At 40.3% G+C, this 18,783-nt stretch overlaps 1 protein-coding gene across 13 annotated transcripts in view; it reads right to left on the minus strand.

Moving 5' to 3' along the window:
* UNC80 (unc-80 homolog, NALCN channel complex subunit) overlaps positions 1–18,783 on the minus strand; it is a 190,501-nt gene that overhangs the window by 75,139 nt on the left and 96,579 nt on the right. For 10 of the 13 annotated variants that reach the window (XM_064485009.1, XM_064485007.1, XM_064485012.1 and 7 more), the window contains exons 27-31: positions 17,777–17,980; positions 15,801–15,901; positions 10,670–10,870; positions 2,941–3,048; positions 1,647–1,785 (exon numbers count right to left, since the gene is read on the minus strand). In XM_064485009.1, coding sequence (XP_064341079.1) covers positions 1,647–1,785; positions 2,941–3,048; positions 10,670–10,870; positions 15,801–15,901; positions 17,777–17,980 — 753 coding nt within the window. The remainder of the gene's footprint in view (positions 1–1,646; positions 1,786–2,940; positions 3,049–10,669; positions 10,871–15,800; positions 15,902–17,776; positions 17,981–18,783) is intronic. The other 3 variants (XM_031451864.2, XM_031451862.2, XM_031451859.2) reach the window with 1 other exon arrangement.

Raw genomic sequence — 18,783 nt, forward strand, 5'->3', positions numbered from 1 at the left:
GATCTAAAATGAAAATTGACTAAGGAGGCTCCCATCCAGAAGCATATGGTACCTTGTAGTGAACAGATCTCCCAAGATCACAGATCAAGATCTTTATCACCAGTGTGAAATGTTTATTCCTTCTGCCTTTTCACTAATTGCTTCTTTTCTCTGTTAACGCACAGGAAGACAATGCTCCTTAACTCTGGCAACTGTTGATGAATGTATATAAGGCTACAACTGCATAACAAAAGACTTAAGATTTTCTTGTTAAGGTGGATTTAGATAATAGAACTGCTTTAGATTACTTATTGGCTGAACAAGGAGGACTCTGTGTCATAGCAAACGCCCCCTGCTGCACCTGGATCAACACCTCTACAGTATCGTAGCAAATACAGAAAGTTAACAAACAAGCCACTTGGCTGAAACAGGTATATTCTTTGGTTTATTTGATTCTAACTGGTTTGGTTCACTGGGGCCCTGGCTAAGGAGTACACTTCAGTCTCTTGGTATTATTCTTCTAATAGTTAACATTATAGTCTCTTGTCAATTTTTCGCATGTGAGAGGATGACCAATAATTATGAAATTATTTTAAAAAAGAAGCCATTAGACTGAGGTGGCTCTAATGACATGGCAGCTTACATAAGCAAACCCAAATCTATGCCTGTAAACCCGTCAAATCAAAATGCTATGGACAAACAATTGCAAGCAGCTAACTAGGTTTTAAGTTATAGCTAATCAGTGATTGTCTTTCTTTGCTTCTGCCTTTTCTCTGTAAAAGTCTTTCTCTGAGCTACTCTTGGTAGAGTGCTCCTAACTACTTCTGGTTTGGCACTGCCTGATTAAAATCAATTTTTGTTCAAGTAAACTTTTAAAATTAAAAAAAAAGTCTCCTAGATATAAACAAAAAATGCAAAGTACAGAAGTCTTTATGGTATGTCCTATTTGTGTGAAAAGGGAAACATGTAATACACACACACATACTTAGGTATATACATGTGCACAGGGTACCCTTGAAGGTTTCCTGGGAAATTTAAAAATTGTCACATCTGAGAAAGGGGACTGGGAATCATGGGAAAGAGGGTGATACTTTAAAACACCATACACTTTTATACTATTTGAATTTTTACCATGTGCATTTTTCAATTAAAATAACTATATCAAACTAAAGAAATATGTACAAAAAGTGGTAAAAGGTGAAGAATTCACATTTTGCATCTACCATTTACAAGCTATGTCATGGACATGTCACTTAAATTTCAACAAATCTGTTTTGATATTGTAATTTGGACACAGAATATGACTCACATTAAGATATAATAAAGCTAACACTGGTAGTTCATGGTTGATCTAGGAAGTCACAACACACAAAAACAATTTATCTTTTGTGAAATATAGTGAAAATGTAGATTCTTGAGGGAATTATGCTTTATAATTTGGTAGTATCCCGGGAGAGACATACTGTCCTTGTGCAGACCACACAGTGAACTGAAAGGGGTGCACGTAGAGCCCAGTCCTGTTTCCCCGTGGTGCACGGTTCTGTTTAGAGTCCTAGCCATTGCTACCAATCTGACCCAAGGGTGAAAACGGAATCATGTGCTTCTCTATTATTTAAATACGGGGATGAGCGGCAGCAGGACCAGGGTCCTGGGTAGTCTTTCTCTACCTGCCGCCCCTGCCATGTGCTCATCCATGCTGAGCAGGAGCTCCCAGGCAGCTGGCTGGATGTCTCCATACATCTCCTCTGTCAGAATTGGTGCCGCCTTGATTAGCAGAGATAAGGGAGCAGGAGACAGGCTCATCACCTGGGAAAAGGTGGAAATGATGTCTTAAAATCTTTGAAGACACTGATTGCTGTACTCTTGAAAATTAAGTGCCACCCCCTCTCTCTCTGCTTTCCTTAAATGACCTTAAAGTCCTTTCTAAAGTGGGAGCACATTTATTGGCATAACGTATAATAAGCCTTAAACCTTATTAGTTGATGCATGATTACCAAAAATTATACTAATTTTATAATGCTGTCACCACAAAAACTAATGCAACCACCTAGGGAATAAACTGTAGAATCAGTATAGTACCATGAGGGAAAAAGGACTCCAGCCAAAGTATCTTTGTGTTAAAAGTCCTGGTGGACTTTCATAGCACCTTATTTTCCTTCCTATGGGAGTTGATTTCCACTAGAAACTGTGAGCAGCCTCTAATTTATAAAGGAGTTCCATTCAGAAAGTTACTTTTCTAAACCAGTGAACTTGGATGGCTTTTTCCCTTCAAAACATTATACACTGTGGTTACTGCCCCCCAGATTAGCCCACAAAGTCCTATTTAATCTATTATTTCAAATAATTTAGGTGATAAATGTAGGTTCTGGGCAAATTAAGTTTTAACCATCATTTAAAACACCTTCTACAAAAATATGAAACTTTTTTTTCTTTTCCCCTGGGGAAATGTATTATGATTTAGAACTTAGGTTGTAATATAACAGTATAACAACATGTCAAGCCCTGGATAAGCAGGTAAGCGTACTGTCTTTTTTAATCCTTTGGGATAGGTCTAGTGTTATAATCCTCATTTTAGAGATTAGGCAACTAAAACTGAGAGAAATTAAGTAACTTGCCCACAGTCTCAGAACCAGAGCAGTAGACATGGGATTGGAATCCAGACTGTCTCATTCAGGACCTGTGAGCATCACTACCACACGCTGGTGGGAAGCTGGCATCCCTGGACTGCAGAGACTGGTTCTAGCCAAGCTCCCCGAGCCTTGTCTCTATGCAAGCTGGCTGTCCAGCAAGAAGGGATTTTTTCCTTGCACACTTGGTGGCACTCTTGCTCATCAATTAGAGGAGACTTTATGCCAGTACTGGGGCAATTGGCATTTTATGTCCCAAACATTAGTAAACAGGCTATCTGGAGTCCCCTCTCTATTACTGCTCCATGAATGTTTCTGATCCACGTGTCAATACCTGTAGTCTGATGTATTTCAGCATTCCAGAGTCCTTTTTCCCTTCCAGGTTGGCATCTGAAACTCTCTTCTTCAGAGAAGGTGTCCTCAGGCATGATTTATCTGAGCACTGAGAAAAATATGAGATAGATGATGAAGAGGGTTGTGCTCTCAAAAACCAACAAGTGTTGTTTCCCCTCCAAATTCTCCAAACAACCAACTTCTTCTAATGGAACAGATGATTTAACGCCTTCTTATGGGCCCACATTTTCTGAAAGTGATAAAAGCAGTTAATTTTGTAATGAAAAGGGAGCTTAGGAATATTTAGCAGCAAATCCCTCTTTTGCCGCCAAGGAGACTAGGATCTAGACGGGGGTAGTAGCCTACCCAAGGTGCAAAGCTGGTCATCAGCAGAATAAGGAAAGGACAGGATCTCCTGATTTCCATTTCAGGGCAAATTATATTCCATCAAGCTGTTAAAATCACAAATCTTTTAAAATGTTGTCAGTTAAAATCCACGCTCTCTCATAGTCCTTTCACAGGGTTGGATGTCGTAAGTTGACCACTTGGAGGAAAGAAAGTATTTCACACAGACATGTTAGGAAGTGAAAGATAAAAGACTCTCATTAAGGAAACACGAATTCAGAGTATCCATCGTCCAGGTGAAGTGACTTCATTAAAAATCACACTTGGCAGCTCCTCTTTCAAACTGTCCCCTCAGACCAGGGTCCAGAATAGGCCGGACTCATCTGCACACACACGGAGTAGACAGTATCTCTCCCTGACTCCCTAAATGCCAAGGAATGGAGTAGACAGAGCAGCTGGGAGAATGATCGCTCCCAATGGCGACAGGCCCTTGTTTATTTATCCTGAGTCCTGATTCCTCTTATTTTTGCACTTCAGGCTATTCAAAGAGGGAATCCATCCCTTTGCACAGTATGAATGTTCATTTGTTTTTCCAGCGCCATGTCAATGAAACACTTTCTCCCTCAATGCCAAGGGAAAAAACTAAGCTCCTTAAGAAATTTTGAACAGAGCTTTACAGTGTTATAGATGGAGATATTTCAAAAGAAAAAGCAAATCTAAAAGTACATGCATGTTCCAAGAAAGCCTTTCAAAACTCTGACAAAAAGGCCCAACACAATGCATCTGTTATGTGACTGGGAGGGAATAAACTTTTAAATGAATCTACTTGGAAACAAATGAATCAGACCTCTTGCTGTGTTTTCTAAAGATAAAAAATGTGGAGGCACGTACTTGGGAACACACACCATTTGGGGAGAGAAATACTGCATTGCTTTTTTTTTTTTCCTTCTGTGACTGTAAAAGTAATATACAGCACAAATATTGTGCCTATTTTATATAATTTGAAAACTGTTCTAAAATCATAAAATCATGGCAATCATTTTACATATAAATGTAGGGGTGTATTTGACTTTTTTAAAAGCTAAGGTATTCACAAAGTGGAGTCTTTTTGCTTTTATTCTATTTATAAAAAAATACATGTAAATTGTAGAAGATCTGGAAAATACAGGAAAAACTATGAAGAAGAAAGCAAAAGCCCTATAATCCCCATGTCAGTGATGGCCATTATTTGGTTCCTTTCAGCCTTTTGTACCCCTCTGCATCTTAGCACAACTGTGACAATGCTATGAAGGTGGCACACAATCTTGAACATTTCATTCCACTATGCTTTTATGATGAATACTTCCCCAGGTCATTACAGTAATTTTATTACTTCTTTTTTAATTGAAGTATAGTCAGTTTACAATATTGTGTCAGTTGCTGGTGTACGGCACAATGCTTCAGTCATACATGAATATATATATTAAATATATTCATTTTCATATTCTTTTTCACCGTAAGCTACTATAAGATATTGAATATAGTTCCCTGTGCTGTACAGTCATTATAGTTATTTTAAAATATGATTTTTTAAAGTTTAAAATATTTTATCCGTTTCTCCTTTGGCTAAACATTTTGTCTTTTCAGGGTTACTTTTGAACAACGCTTTTGATTAATTTATAGGAATTTTAACAAGGTAGATACAGGAAAATACTCAGAAGCACAAGGACACACATTTATGTATTTCTTATACTCTGGGAAATGTAGGGTTTTGTTTAATCCTGTTTTCTGGGGACAGAAGGTATAAGTCAAGCTTCTCAGATATCAAACATTTAATATCCTGGCATGCTTCCCTAAGAAGCATGATGTGTTCTGCTGGCCTCAAGATAATTAGGATGTTTGTTTTAGTGGCAAGGGAGGGGAACGGAACTGGAAAGGCTTTTATATTAGGGTGATGGGCTAGTAGCTCTTCTAGTGTGACTTGTTCAGGCTTGAAAAGTAGATATTAAAGATGGGTACATATGTGATGGGCACTTGGATACACTACGTGAAGGTCCTAAAGTCCTCCACTGGTGTGACCCCCAATTCAGGCTAACAAAGATATCAGTTGCTTTTTGCTTTGGTAACTTGGTGTAAAACTTGGCTAGAAGAGAATAAGAAATGGATGGAGTAGGAGGCTAGTTCTGAAGGCATCTATTGGTTATTAGTCATTCTTGAAGAGCTGGAAATTTCACTGGACTGCAAGAGGTACATGGTAGTTGGAAATACACATCAAACAGGGACCTGTAAAGAAAACCAAGACTAGTAACCCAAGACTAAAGGACAGAATGTATCACTAATAAAGGATGTTGTTCACTGTTGAATTGATTTACCATAGGGAGCCATGGTCAATGGGAGGCAGTTCTAAAGTCCCAAGAGCTGGCAGGGATACTGGGGCATGCTTGCTATGGGTGGTAGAACTTGGACTACTGTCATTTTCTTCTACATACATATCTTAGACATATTCCCTATAATTGTCTCCCTATCTTCTCTCCTCATTCTGATACTACTGATTAAATTTACAGTATAAAACCAGCCTATTGACTGCCAGTGAATTATCACTTGTGGTGTTTGGATCAAAAAGAGGAAGAACTGGTCCCATCAAATTCCTCTCCTAGGGAATTAAGGGACCGAGTCTGATACATTTGGTGATGGTTGCTGGGGCTGAGAAATAATGATGCAACCGGGAGATTTTCAGCTTAAGTACAAGACGAATAAAGCAGGAGTTACTGGTCATAAGTAAGCAGACAGAGATGAAGCAGAAAGCAGCAGAGATGAGGGACGATGTCCATCTGGAGATGGACAGCAGCTTTGGATCTCATTCCTTTGAGGCTTGACCGTGTTTTCCATCTGTCCCTAGTTTCCTGAGATTCTGTTATATCCTTTGAAGAAACTCTCTGATTATTTGAACAAGTTTCAACAGGCTTCTATTCCTTACAACAAAAGATTATTGACTAGAGAGGCATAGTATTAACTTAATTACTTTGAGTAAAAATTGTATTTATTCCTTCAATAATTCAAGTATGTTTATTAAGAATTAACCACATGCAGGAACTGGGCCAACTTCTGAGGACACGCTGAGGAGCAAACTCCTCCATGATACTTGCCCTCTTACACAGGGTGTCTTACCAGGAGAGACAGCTAACAAACAAGCACACTAACGCAATGTCAAGATAAGCAGAAAAGGAGAGAATGTCATGAACGATGTTGCACTGTGGAAATAAGGAGGTATTTAAAATTTGGGAAAATCGGAGTCAGCCTTTGGGCTCTTTGGGAAAGCGACTGTCTCATGTTTCTGGGAAGAAACATCATGCCAAGAGAAGTGCAGTATTTCTCCAAAGTTAACCCAGACCTTTTGTGTCTCATATAACTTTGACACATGGGGAATGTATATTATGGTGAGGAGTCATTCTGGCCCATGAAATCAAGACCTAGGGCCTGGTCTTGGCATCACAACTATGTTTTCCATAGCTTTAGAAAAATATTAGTCCTGCAGGAAATCAGCTAACCACTTGCCATTTGAATTGGCTTCACAAAATTTACGGACCCTGTGCCCTTTCTTGTTTGGACACATATAACCTTTTATCTACCTCTCCTTTTCAACTAAAAGGAAAAAAAGTTTTATCTACTCCTTTTTTCATCAGCAGGCACTAATTGAACATTTAATCCATTTAGAGCATGGCATTAGACAAGGTACAGATACATAGGAAAAAGCAAAGAATTCTTTGGTGAATTCACCTTTTGGTGAAGGTGAGGTATATGCATATATACATACATAAATACGTGCATATATATGAATAAAAATATATATATAATGATAATTATATAATGATAGTTTATAAAAATCTCTCAAGTTTGGAAGTGCATTCAAATAGACTAACAGAATGTACCGTGAGTCTCCGAGCAGGGCAATGTAGATTAGCAGACTGATCAGTTAAATGGGTTACAAAATGTACTAGCTGCTCCAAATATATTCTGCCATAAAAACCAATTAAAAAGGAAACAGGAATGAAATATCAATTGCTCATAAGTCTCCATTTTAATCAGAATCACTGCTTTCATTTTTGATTTATTGCCTACTCTGTTTTCATTTTGGCTCTGGAAACGTGGGCATTGTTCATTTATGTGACAGATTCAGAACAGGCAAATGGAAACATCATGAGAGAATAAATATTAAAAAAAAGAAAAAGCTTGAATGGGAGGCTGGCATTCTGGAGATAAACTGCATATCACAGAAGACTCAATACATCTTTTCAGCTCTGCACCTGCATGACTAATTGAAATGCGTGAAGGTTGGGGGAACAGGCTCTTGTTTTATTTTCTCTTTCAGAAATGTATGCAATACCTAAGGCTGGTAACCTTTTCTCCTGCTTCAGGCCAGTGTCCTGGCTGGACCAGAGGTACAGGGCACTCATGGAACATCCTAGAACTTTGCAGCCCACTCATCCATTCAATAGTATTGCCCCTCTGCTACAGTGAGGTACTCTGTTAGGTACCACCAGGATATATGTGTATAAGACTGCCTCGGTTCTCAAGAAGTTTGATAATTAAGTGTCAGAGGAGAAATAGGGAGGTAAGTGGCCCCATTTTGCAGGCAGAGCGACCTTGAAACCTCTCAATGCTTGCCACTACTCACAGGATCAAGACTAAAATCCTTCCCATGGCCTTAGGGGCTCACCCTGGTCTGCCCTCTATCTGCCCACAAAGCCTCGTGCTGACGTACCAGTCCTCTGTGTTCCCACCATCGTCCTCTGAACTCACGTCTTCTTTCTGGTAGGAGAATACTGTATTCAGCTAACATCGATGTATCCTTCAGTCAAAGCTCATCTGTCACTTTACTGGAGAGGCTGTCTTATTTCCCCCAATACGTTCAAAGTCTTGTTCAAAAGCTCTCTCAGCACAGGGGGTTTCTCTTTTGTTGTGCTTACTGTTGTTTCAATTTTACGTCAGTTTGGAACATTTATTTGATTACTGTCCGTCTCTCCAACTAGACTGTGTGCATCATGCGAGGGCAGGGGCCATATCTCTTTTGCTATTATTATACCCAGCACGTGGTGTGGACTCAGCTTGGTCCATAAGTTCTTTAAAAATTTGTTGAATAGACACATGGATGGATGGACAAATTAATGAATGAATCACTGAATGAAGAGTGAGAAAAGCAGAAGTAAAACACCACTGCAGTTTAGAGGAAGAAGGAACAGAAAATAACTAATCATCCACCTGCAGTCTGCCCTGTGATGAACGCTAGGGAGATCAGAAAAGGTTTCAGTGAGGAGGTGGCATCTGAGTTGGATCTTGAAGGCTGTTTGGGTTTGGCCACATATGGATTATAGGTGAAGGTGCAGCTGGTGCAAAGTCGTGGAAGTAAGAAATCTCAGAGGTGTATGGTGAACAATGAATATTAATTTAGGCTGCTGTATTTTTATAACTTTCAACATCTATGGTTTTCTTCTAAAGCTAAGGGAGTTTTTATATGAAGTAGTACTTGCCTAAAAGAAAACAGATTTCCTTTGAATGCAGTGTCATTTATGGTTGAGATACATATGTATGTAAACATGTATGTACATACATACATACACATGTACTCATCTCAACCATAAATGACACATCTGTATACATGTATACATGCATATATACATACATACTTTTCTTTTTATGTCATTATTTAGCAGTTCAAGTAGTTTCTCCACTTGATTTCCTCTCAGAATTTGTGTAATTTGAATACCATGAAATGCAATAAAGTCTAGTTGAAAAAATGAATACTCCATGTTCCTAAATGAAAGTCTAACTGAATGCATTATAGATGTGAACTGTGGACAACTCCACCTTTCTGAACCTCAACATTTTCATCTGTAAAATGAGAACAGTATCTCCTGCACAAGATTTGCAAGAATCAAAAAGTGCTTTGTTAATGATGTATACCTGCCTTAAACTCTCATACATATGCTTAAAAAACCCCCAAAACTAAAAGATCATATCCCAGAAGGCAAATTAGCATACTTACAAGATGCACAAGATATATATATATATATTTGGAGCTCTTACATTAGCCAGAATTTCTTCCATGTACCTGTATTGCTTTCATAATTTTAAAAAAAGTCATTAAAAAATCCCTTTTTTGGCTGTTAAAGCATCACAAATTGCCATACAACTCAACTGTGCCTTTTTTGTTATGGCTCGTATTCTCCAGTTTGATTTGTATTTTATTGCCATCCTCCTACCCCGCCAAACCTGGCTCACAAACTCCTTAGTAGAAAGATCCTCTACTCCTACTTATTTATTTTTTATTTCTCCAAAGAATATCTGGTCTCATATTGTGCCAACAGCAGGTGCCCAATGAATGCTCATCGAAATGAATAGGTATTATATAAAAATCTCTTTGCAAAACCACTTGTGGGAAGCAGCTGCAGGGGCAGCCAGCAGCACGCAGAGGAGCATCTTGGCCATCACGCCTGTTCAGGGGCAGGTGGGTCACTCAGGGCTTCCCTGGCAGCAGCAAGGCAGCCCTGGTTACTGTCTTCATCTCCTGCCAGCTCAGCTGGTCAGTTGTCAGGAAAGTGCAGCTGAATGCTTAGAAAATGTAATCGTTTCTTAAAGAAGTTTCCTTTAGTCTGATTTGAACTAGGTTACTCTATTGTTTATCTCTGACCAGCTGGGCCATCTATTACTTATTTCTTAATACGTAACTTTATGGATTTCTTATTAGTGCTGTAACAAATTCCCATAACTTTCTTGTTGAAAAACAATACGAATTTATTACCTTCCAGTTCTGGTGGTCAGACGTCTAAAGTGGATTGGCAGGGCTGTGTTCCTTTTGGAGGCTCTAAGGATCCATTGACTTCCTGGTCCTTTCCGGCTTCTCCAGGCTGCCTTTGCTCATTGCCCTGCATCACTCTGACCTCTGCTTCTGTTGTCACATCTCCTCTGCCTCTGACTACAGTGGGACCATCTGGATAATCCAGGATAATCTCCCCATTATAAGAGTCTTAATTTATTCTCACAGGCAAAATCCCTTTTGCCACGTGAGGTAACATATTCACAGGCTGCAGAGATTAGAATTTGGACACTTTTGGGGGACTACTGTTCTGCATACCAGAACAACCTACTTATCACCATCGCCCCTATGAGTTCATATTTATTCATAGAAAAAAGACAAAACCTGGGAAAAGAGTCCATGTTTGCTCATGAACAGGAAGACAAAGCACTTGTCTTTCTTCCACTGATCTTCCATCTTGGCTCAAAATCACACAGATCTGTAGCCTGGTTTATACAACTGCAGTGGGCTGAAATTTGCATTTCCAGAGAAAAGATTGTTAGGACATCATTCTCCCTATCATCGGTATGTTATCACGGGATCATTCACTCACCTCTTTCTGTTTCTTGCCCCGGAGAACCACAGTGCTGACGCTGCTGCTCTCACGGAGGGAGTCCACGGTGTCTCCGTAGAGCAGCTTGATGGCCCTGACCAGCCGGGCACAGGAGCGGCTGTGGTGCAGGTAGCAGTGAGGGTGGCAGTAGTCAACATGGGTGCAGATGAAGCTTTGCTGATTGCACAGCAAGATCATGACCTGGAACACAGACATCACTGAGACTCAACCAGGCAACCAGGGTACAGACAGACTGTGAACAACTATGTGGGGTGGAAGATGAAAAGTCAAAATGTCAACTTCCCTTAATGGGTCTTAAAACCACAACAATTCCCATAAGAGAACAAAGAGTTACAAGCCTTTATGTACTTGGCTTCTTTTGTTCCCTGGATTTATACATGCTAGAAAGTCCTTTTTGAAACAATAAAAGGCTAAGTGATCTTCAAAAACATAAAACAATTATTGGGGAATGTATGATTTCCAAAATATTTCCAAATAAAGATTCTGAACTTAAAATATATTATTTACTCAGCTCTTACGTTGTGAAAGGAGCCAGACAGAAAAGCAGAAACTGATGAGAAGTTCTGTCCCAAAGGATTGGTTGGCCTTTCACAGCTGTGGGATGTATTTAACTCCAGCCCACCTACACAGACCTGGAGAACATTTCTGCATCTCCCACACATCTGACCTATAATCTTCAAGTGGGCCTTGAGCCCCCACTGTAGAACTTCATTTCCTCTTTCTACAAACTAAGGTTTTTTTTCCAGCTTTTGGGCCATTCCAGCTCTTCACTTGTGGCTTGAACTGGCTCAAGTCCCCCTAGACTCCCCAAGTAGGATTCCAGAAAAGAACTCGGCTGATTTAAAGGATACGGTTATGTTTAAAAAAGGAATGAAGGCCCTTGAGTTTATAACTTCCAAAGTTGCCTTCCTAAAAAGGCAGTAGTATTCCTAGAGCTGCAGGTTTAGTCAAATCTGTACAGATTAACCTTCTGAATGATTCCATCCTTCAGGAAACTAGTTCCCACCCCAGCATCTAACCTGTGAGAGACCATGTGCCATACCCGATGGAGAACATAAAGTAAGTCTGCGTGGACAAGGCCAATCAAACCTGCTAGGCAGGGCTGCCACACGTTTCCTCAGGAATGAGAGGCCCTGCTTCCTCTGACACAAAGGTAAACAACAATAACAATCAACTCCATAACCCTGTCAGACTCAGCTAACAGTACCTCATACTCTTCAAAGCTTTCAAAAAATATAGATGTTGTCAGAGCAGAATATCCAGATCTCTCAAGACTCATCAAAGAGCCCTGATATTCCTGTTTATACTGGTAAGAGGTAGGGAACAAATAAGAACAATAAGGTTTCCCTTGTTATTCTCAAATCTGACTGTTCAAGAGAAACACCAAGAAAGCTTAACAAAAACAAACAGATACAAAAATGAATATATTGCTGGGCTTCAGCTCAGGACATTCTCATTTAGCACATCTTGGTAGCTATATTTCTAAGATGTCCCCAGTGACCACACATTCTGGTATTTACACCTCTGTGAAACCTCTTCCTGTTGAGTGTGGGCTGGCCTAGTGACTTGCTTCTAACCAACAGAATGCAGCAGAGGTGATGAGATGTCATTTCCATGATCAGGTTGCAGAATATGGTGACTTCTCTTGCTAGATTCTTTCGCTTACTGGCTTTGATGAAGCAAGCTGTCATGTTGGAAAGGTCCACATGGCAAGGAAATGAGGGTGGTCTCTGGCCAACAGCCAGCTAGGAACTGAGGCCCTCAGTCCAACAGTCCTTGAGGAACTGAAATTCTACCAACAAGCACATGACCTTAGAAGAAAATCCTTTCCTAGTCAAGTCTTCAGATAAGACTCCAGCTCTGGTCAATACCTTGATTGCAGCCTTGTGAGAAATCCTGAAGCAGAGGACCTAGCAAAACTGTGCCAAGATTCCTGACCCACAGAAAGTATAAGATAATAAACATGGGCTGTTTTAATACACATACATATATATTACCATATATTAATATATACTTTGAATATATTTAAAGATATTTAATTATGCATTCAAATATATTTAAATATATTGATATTACACTTACATTCAAATATAAGTATATTTGAATGCATAAGATAGCATTCAACACAGTGAGGTGGTCAGGACCTACAAAATGAGATGTGGACAGAGGGCATCCACTGAGGTGGGTGAGCACAATCTGAGTGCACACCATACTCCTCTTGAGGCATTTGCTACTTCTCAGGCATAGATGGCCAAGGAGCCAGGCAGAGCTCTAGGCAATTTCATGGGGGCTGGAAGACAAAACTAGAGTTCAGATTTGCCCAAGGAAGGAGGAATTGAGTGGATAAGATCCTGTCAAGAAGAGAGGTTCAGAGAAGTGAGACTGACACTGTGACTGTTTTCCTTTCTAAGCCTTTGCTGGTTGAGTAGCTAAGAAACCAGGCAGAAACCAGCTGACAAGCAGAGCAGAGATTTTGGAAATTGCACTGTGATGGGGAAACAGAATTGGGATTTCTGACCCATCAAGACAGAGAGGCTCTCAGACGTACCCCAGATGCTCACTGGGTACTTTGGAAGCCTTTGTACTAGGGTGTGTGTGTGTGTGTGTGTGTGTCAGGGAGACGGGGTGGGGGATAGAAACACTGCAGGTCAAATCAGCTTAGGACCAAGGCGATCTTCTTTGCTGTCTGCTGAAGTATATGGTGGATCCTCTGTGGAAGGAGATAAAACTATCCAGAGCCTCTATAATTCTATCATTTTAAAAGTTAATAATCTTTGTTTTAAATTCACAGCAAAATTAAGTAGAAAGTACAGAGTTCCCATATTCCTCCTGCCCCCAAACATGAGTAGCCTCTTTCATTATCAACATCCCCCACAAGACTGGCACATTTGTTAACACTTGATGACTCTATGTTGACACATTATCACTCAGTCTATAGTTTACATTAGGGTTCACTCTTGATGTGGTGCATCCTATGGGTTTTTTGATGACATGTACCCAACATTGTGCTTCTATAAGTTTTCATCCACCATGTCTAGGAGTCAATGAAATAATCAGACAAATTAAGGAGCAGGAGGACCAAGAGAATACAATAGATTCATAGACTGAAGTTATCAGCCATGGACTTTAAAATATGTATGATCAATTCTGATCAAAATAGAAATCAAAAAATATTTTAACTGAAAGATAATGAACATACAATGTGTCAAACCTTGTGCGATACAGCTAAAGCAATTTCTAGAGATTTATAGCTTTAAATGAATGTTAGCCAAGCAGTTGGAAATCAATTATCTAAGTATCTATTATCAAGAATTATGAAAGAAAACAAATTAAAGTCAAATAAAGTAATAAAGATCACAGCAGAAATTAATGAAACCAAACATTCCCAAAACAACAAAAAAGAATCTTGTACTTTGCCTAATAAAAATCGACCCATTTCTAGCAACACTGATCAAAAAAAGAGAAGTAACTCACCAATATCAGAAATGATAAAGGCACATCACTGCAGATCCCACAGAATTTAAAATGATCTAAAGAAAATATTATAAACACCTATTTTGCCAATAAATGTGAATAACTGAATTAAATTAACAAACTCCTAGAAAAGAAATCAATTTACCCACACTGTTCCCAGATGAAATAGAAAAACTGAATGGTCTTAATTATATTACAGAAATTAAATCTGTAATTAAAAACCTTCCTACAAAGAAATTTTTAAATCTAGAAAGTTCCACCAATGATTTCTTCTAAATATTTAAAGAAGAAATAAAACTGATCTTCACAAACACTTCCAGAGTATTAACACTACATAGAAAACTAAAAAGCATTACTGAAGAAATTTTGAGATCTTAAATAAATGGTAGGACATAAATTAATGGAAAGATTGACGATTTTATACATTTACAATAAATATTTCAATTCTTCTATTTTAAATGATCTTTATATTCAATATAAGGCTGCTGTGGAAGCTTTTTTTTAATGGAAATTAACAAGGCAATACTAATAGAAGCAAACATAGCCAAGGATAGACCAGGACATCCTGAGGAAGAACAAAGCTGGAGGATTTACACTTGTGAAAACAAAAAGAAACCAGACACGACAGAGTACTTAGCATATGACACAAATACACTTTTCAAAAATAGACAAAACCAATCTTTGGTGTTAGCATGGTAGTTAGGAGAAGTTAGTGGCTGGTGGAGGGCCCAGGTAGAGCTTCTAAGGTGTTGATAATGTTCATCTTGACCTGGTGGTGGTTATACAGATGTGTTTACTTTGTGAAAATTTATTGTGCAGTACACACAGGTTGTGTATACTTTTCAACATGTTAAGTTGAACTTCACCAAAAAGTTTACTTTAAAAACAGCTGCCTCAGAGATTCTCAAAATCAGCCAGTTCTGAGGGCTTAGCACTGAAAGTCTGAGCATTATACCCCAGCCAGCCCTAATCTGACCCTACCAAGAAGTCAGATTAAAATCAGAGGAGATGGAGATAGTCCATATCTAAGATCCATAATAGTGCTGGCAGTGCCCTGCTAACTGTGGCTCTCACGTCATGCTTCCTTACCTTTCTTTTCCTTTCTTCATGCCCACTCAAACCCTGAACTCTGATCTGTGCCTGAGGTACCCCTGGGATCCCTTCTTCCCTGGACCTTCTGGAGAGCCTTTTGAGCTGTGACCTTCATCACCTTAGAATCTCCAAGTCCTGGTTTACAATTTGGTCGAATACAGACTCAAGACAGACACCATGACCTTGCTCTCAGCATTTGTGGTGACCTGTATAAAACTGATTGTGAATGCCTTGCCTATGTCACTCAGGCTATCTTGATCACCAACCTGGTCTGGTCCCTCAGGGTTTTCCCTGACTTATACTGACCCACAAGCCAACCATAACAAAGGACCTTTGGTCTTAGATAAGCTTACAATGAATTCAATCCAGAAAATTATCAATCTTAGTGAGTACTCAGAGGTTCAGCTGAAATATAAGCCTATGGTTCTTCTTGGAGGTGGAAATGGATGGATGGTTTCAGTATAGTCTCCTGCCCTCCCTCCACAGATCTTCCCCAAAGCCAAAAGAAATTGATCTCAGGGCTCTTTCTGAGATTCCTACTTACGTGAAGCCAGGACATGTTCCTGTGGTAGTTTTCCTCCGTGCCCACAGTGCTCATTCCCTCTGGCTCAATACTGGGCTCACTTGCACTCCAAGGACTCCCTTCTTCAAAAGAAAAATACCAAGAAAAGTTGTATGGTCCTGTCTCCCTGGAGAGCATGCTGCTATGGTATAGCTGTCCATGCTTTTGAATCCTAGGGCAGACTACCATGGCCCAGAGGGTTATGGGCAGAGCAGCGACTTGAGTGGAGAGGTATGACTAGGAGCGGTTCCCTTCATCACCAGCCAAACTGATGATTACAAAGACATTTATGACCTCTGTTATGGTGGCTTCCATTTTGAGACATGGGAGCAGAGGGAAAAACAGAGTCAAGTCCTTGAATTGGTGAGATGAGCAAGTTACTGACTGAGTGTGCCCAAATTTATTGAGCGTGCCCAAGTCCATTCCAGACTGCCCAGACCTTGCAGGTGTACTTAAGTAGGGACACCAACCAACCTGCAGTGGCCACACGGGGTGCTGCTACCTCCACTGCTGCCGTGACTACGGCCAGTGCTACCGCTCTGAACACCATCTGGCTTTGCTATCAGAGCTATTTCACAGATGGGCGGGTGCCTTGGAAAAACTAAGGGAATTTGAAAGCAGTTGTGCCCAGTTGTGGACAACCCTTTGTCCAAACTCCTTTCTGCAGGAAAATACGAAGGAGGTCTCTCGCAGGAATTCGCTACTTAGTATACTAGATAACAAAGCTCTGTCCTCAAATCTACAAGGCATTTTGGGTATTTTCTATGACAAACTATGCTTCTAGCTTGGATAGTTTGATTTAACAGCTTAGGCTAAATTAATCAGTTTTAATAATTAATTCAAATAATATTTTCCCCCAAACTAACTGATGATCCTGTTACAGCTAAGACCTGTAACAAAAGACATCATTAGGTTTTTTTTTTTCCTATTGTCTCCTTTAAAAATAAACTGAATCTTAACTAACGCATAAATTAGCTATTTTCAAGGGCAAGGGTGGGTAAAACATTTCCTATTTTAAACTCTCTTTGATGAGCTATACTAAGTCTCTATTTCAGCAGACTTGATTGATAATTTATCCACATTTCCTGACTGACTTCTGAAGCGGCCTACTTAGGGAAAAAAAAAAAACCTTTCCATTTTGGTTTTCATACAGGGACTGAATGGCAAAGACCATGTACTTCACTTTTTACCTAACAGTTAAATTTCAGGCAGCTGGTGAGCCCTACTGGCACGACTGCTTAACCTTTTTCTTGTCTATTAAGACAGTGATCAGGAACCAAAGGACTAAGACATTTTGGGGTTCTGTGGATCTTAAAGTGACAATCTACAGCTCTAATGCTCTGTTTGTATATAGAGCTCCTACTCAGGAGTTTGACACATTTAGAGCATCCCTTCAGAGTAAACAGGGAGTAAACAAAATTATCCCCATTGGGTAGCTGGGGAAAACAGTCCCTGAGAAGTTAAGTGATTCGCTGAAGGTCACTCATTCTTAGGTGTAGACATTTTTCCTCTGAAATTTTGGTTGTTTTTACTGGGAAATAGAAACTTTTATTTACAGAAGACCTTATGCTAGCTGTCTGTCCCCAAGGGAATTTCTGCATTTTTGCTTGAAAGGTCCTGACCAGAAGAATGGATGCACAAACATCTGGATTTCCAAAAACTGTCCCTGTCATTAAAATGTTTTCTTTCCCTCATGTAGACTCTCTGGCTCCCAGCCCAGAGCTGCTGAATCAGAATCTGCACTTTAGCAAGCTCCCAGCTGACCGACCGTGTGCACGTTAAGGTTGGAGCAGCCCTGCTCGAGAGGGCAGCCTGGTTTTCAGACTGAATGAACGCTCTAACCTATGACTCTGTCCTCCATCTACTGATGTGTAAGAAAATGGACTTGAGCTGTTTCAGGATTTGGGCCCTGTCTTCCTGCCCCCCACGTCCCTGCACACCCCACTCCTCTATGTTACCTAGGTCAGTGACAGTGTCCCTGCTCTGGGACAGCTGCAGCTCCTCAGCCTCAGACTCTGAGTCCTGCCGTGATAACTTGCTGCTCTTTAAGCTGCCGACCCGGCGAATGCTGGACAAGGAACCCCCCTTCTTCACCTGGAAACTGCGGGTTCCTTTAATCTGGAGCAGGCGGGAACCTCCTATCCTGATCTTCCTGCTGGGAACTGTATTAAAAGAATAAAATAGGGCTTTTTCCCCCTTAGTTCTCCCCAGCCAGTGTTAGATCCAAGCTCTCCCCAACTTGTCCCTGAACAGCCTCCTCTCTGTTGGCCGGGACGAGCAGCATGTCTGGACAAGGAGCTTCTCCCAAGCCCCCCGTCAGGCGGCTTTGTTAGGCGGGCAGGAGGCTGGGTCCACCAGGAAGGGCTGGTGCAGCTTCTCTCTCGGACACATAGCTCATCGGTGCTGGGAACACCTGCTCTCTCTCTGGCCCAGGGTTCACAAGCATGAGCGCACCCCGCCGCAGCATCCTCCACGACTGTTAGTACGTTCACACAGCATCACTGCTTGATTCAGTAGAACCACAAACCATTTGTTTTTGTCTTTCTTTTGAAATGGAACTTACAGACTCATGTGAGTTATGGAAACCCCTTCATTTAGGAATACCTCGTTAAGAAATAAAAACAAGTTCTCTCTCCAACAGTCAGCAGTGGGCTCCGCTCAGTTCCTTAGCCAAGGCACTATATAGGATCTGTTTTCAGTGGGGTGCTTTGGGTGAACCTGAGTGTGAAATGGTTCCATTTTCAATGCACCTAGTGATTTCATAGCATCCTCCTCTCAGTCAATAGGTTGGGTGAGATATGAGTCCAAAAGTTGCAACACTCTGAGCCAACCTTACAGTCTACGTGTACCAAGAAGAACATGCATTATTCATCTTTAGTGTTCTGGAAGAAACAGTCATCAGTGAGGAAAATAAAAGGGTAAAAGAAACACATTCAACTCGAAACCTACTTTTTAATCAAAAGCA

This window comes from Camelus dromedarius, chromosome 4, assembly GCF_036321535.1.
Source record: "Camelus dromedarius isolate mCamDro1 chromosome 4, mCamDro1.pat, whole genome shotgun sequence".
In the NCBI taxonomy this organism is placed as follows: Eukaryota; Metazoa; Chordata; class Mammalia; order Artiodactyla; family Camelidae; genus Camelus; species Camelus dromedarius.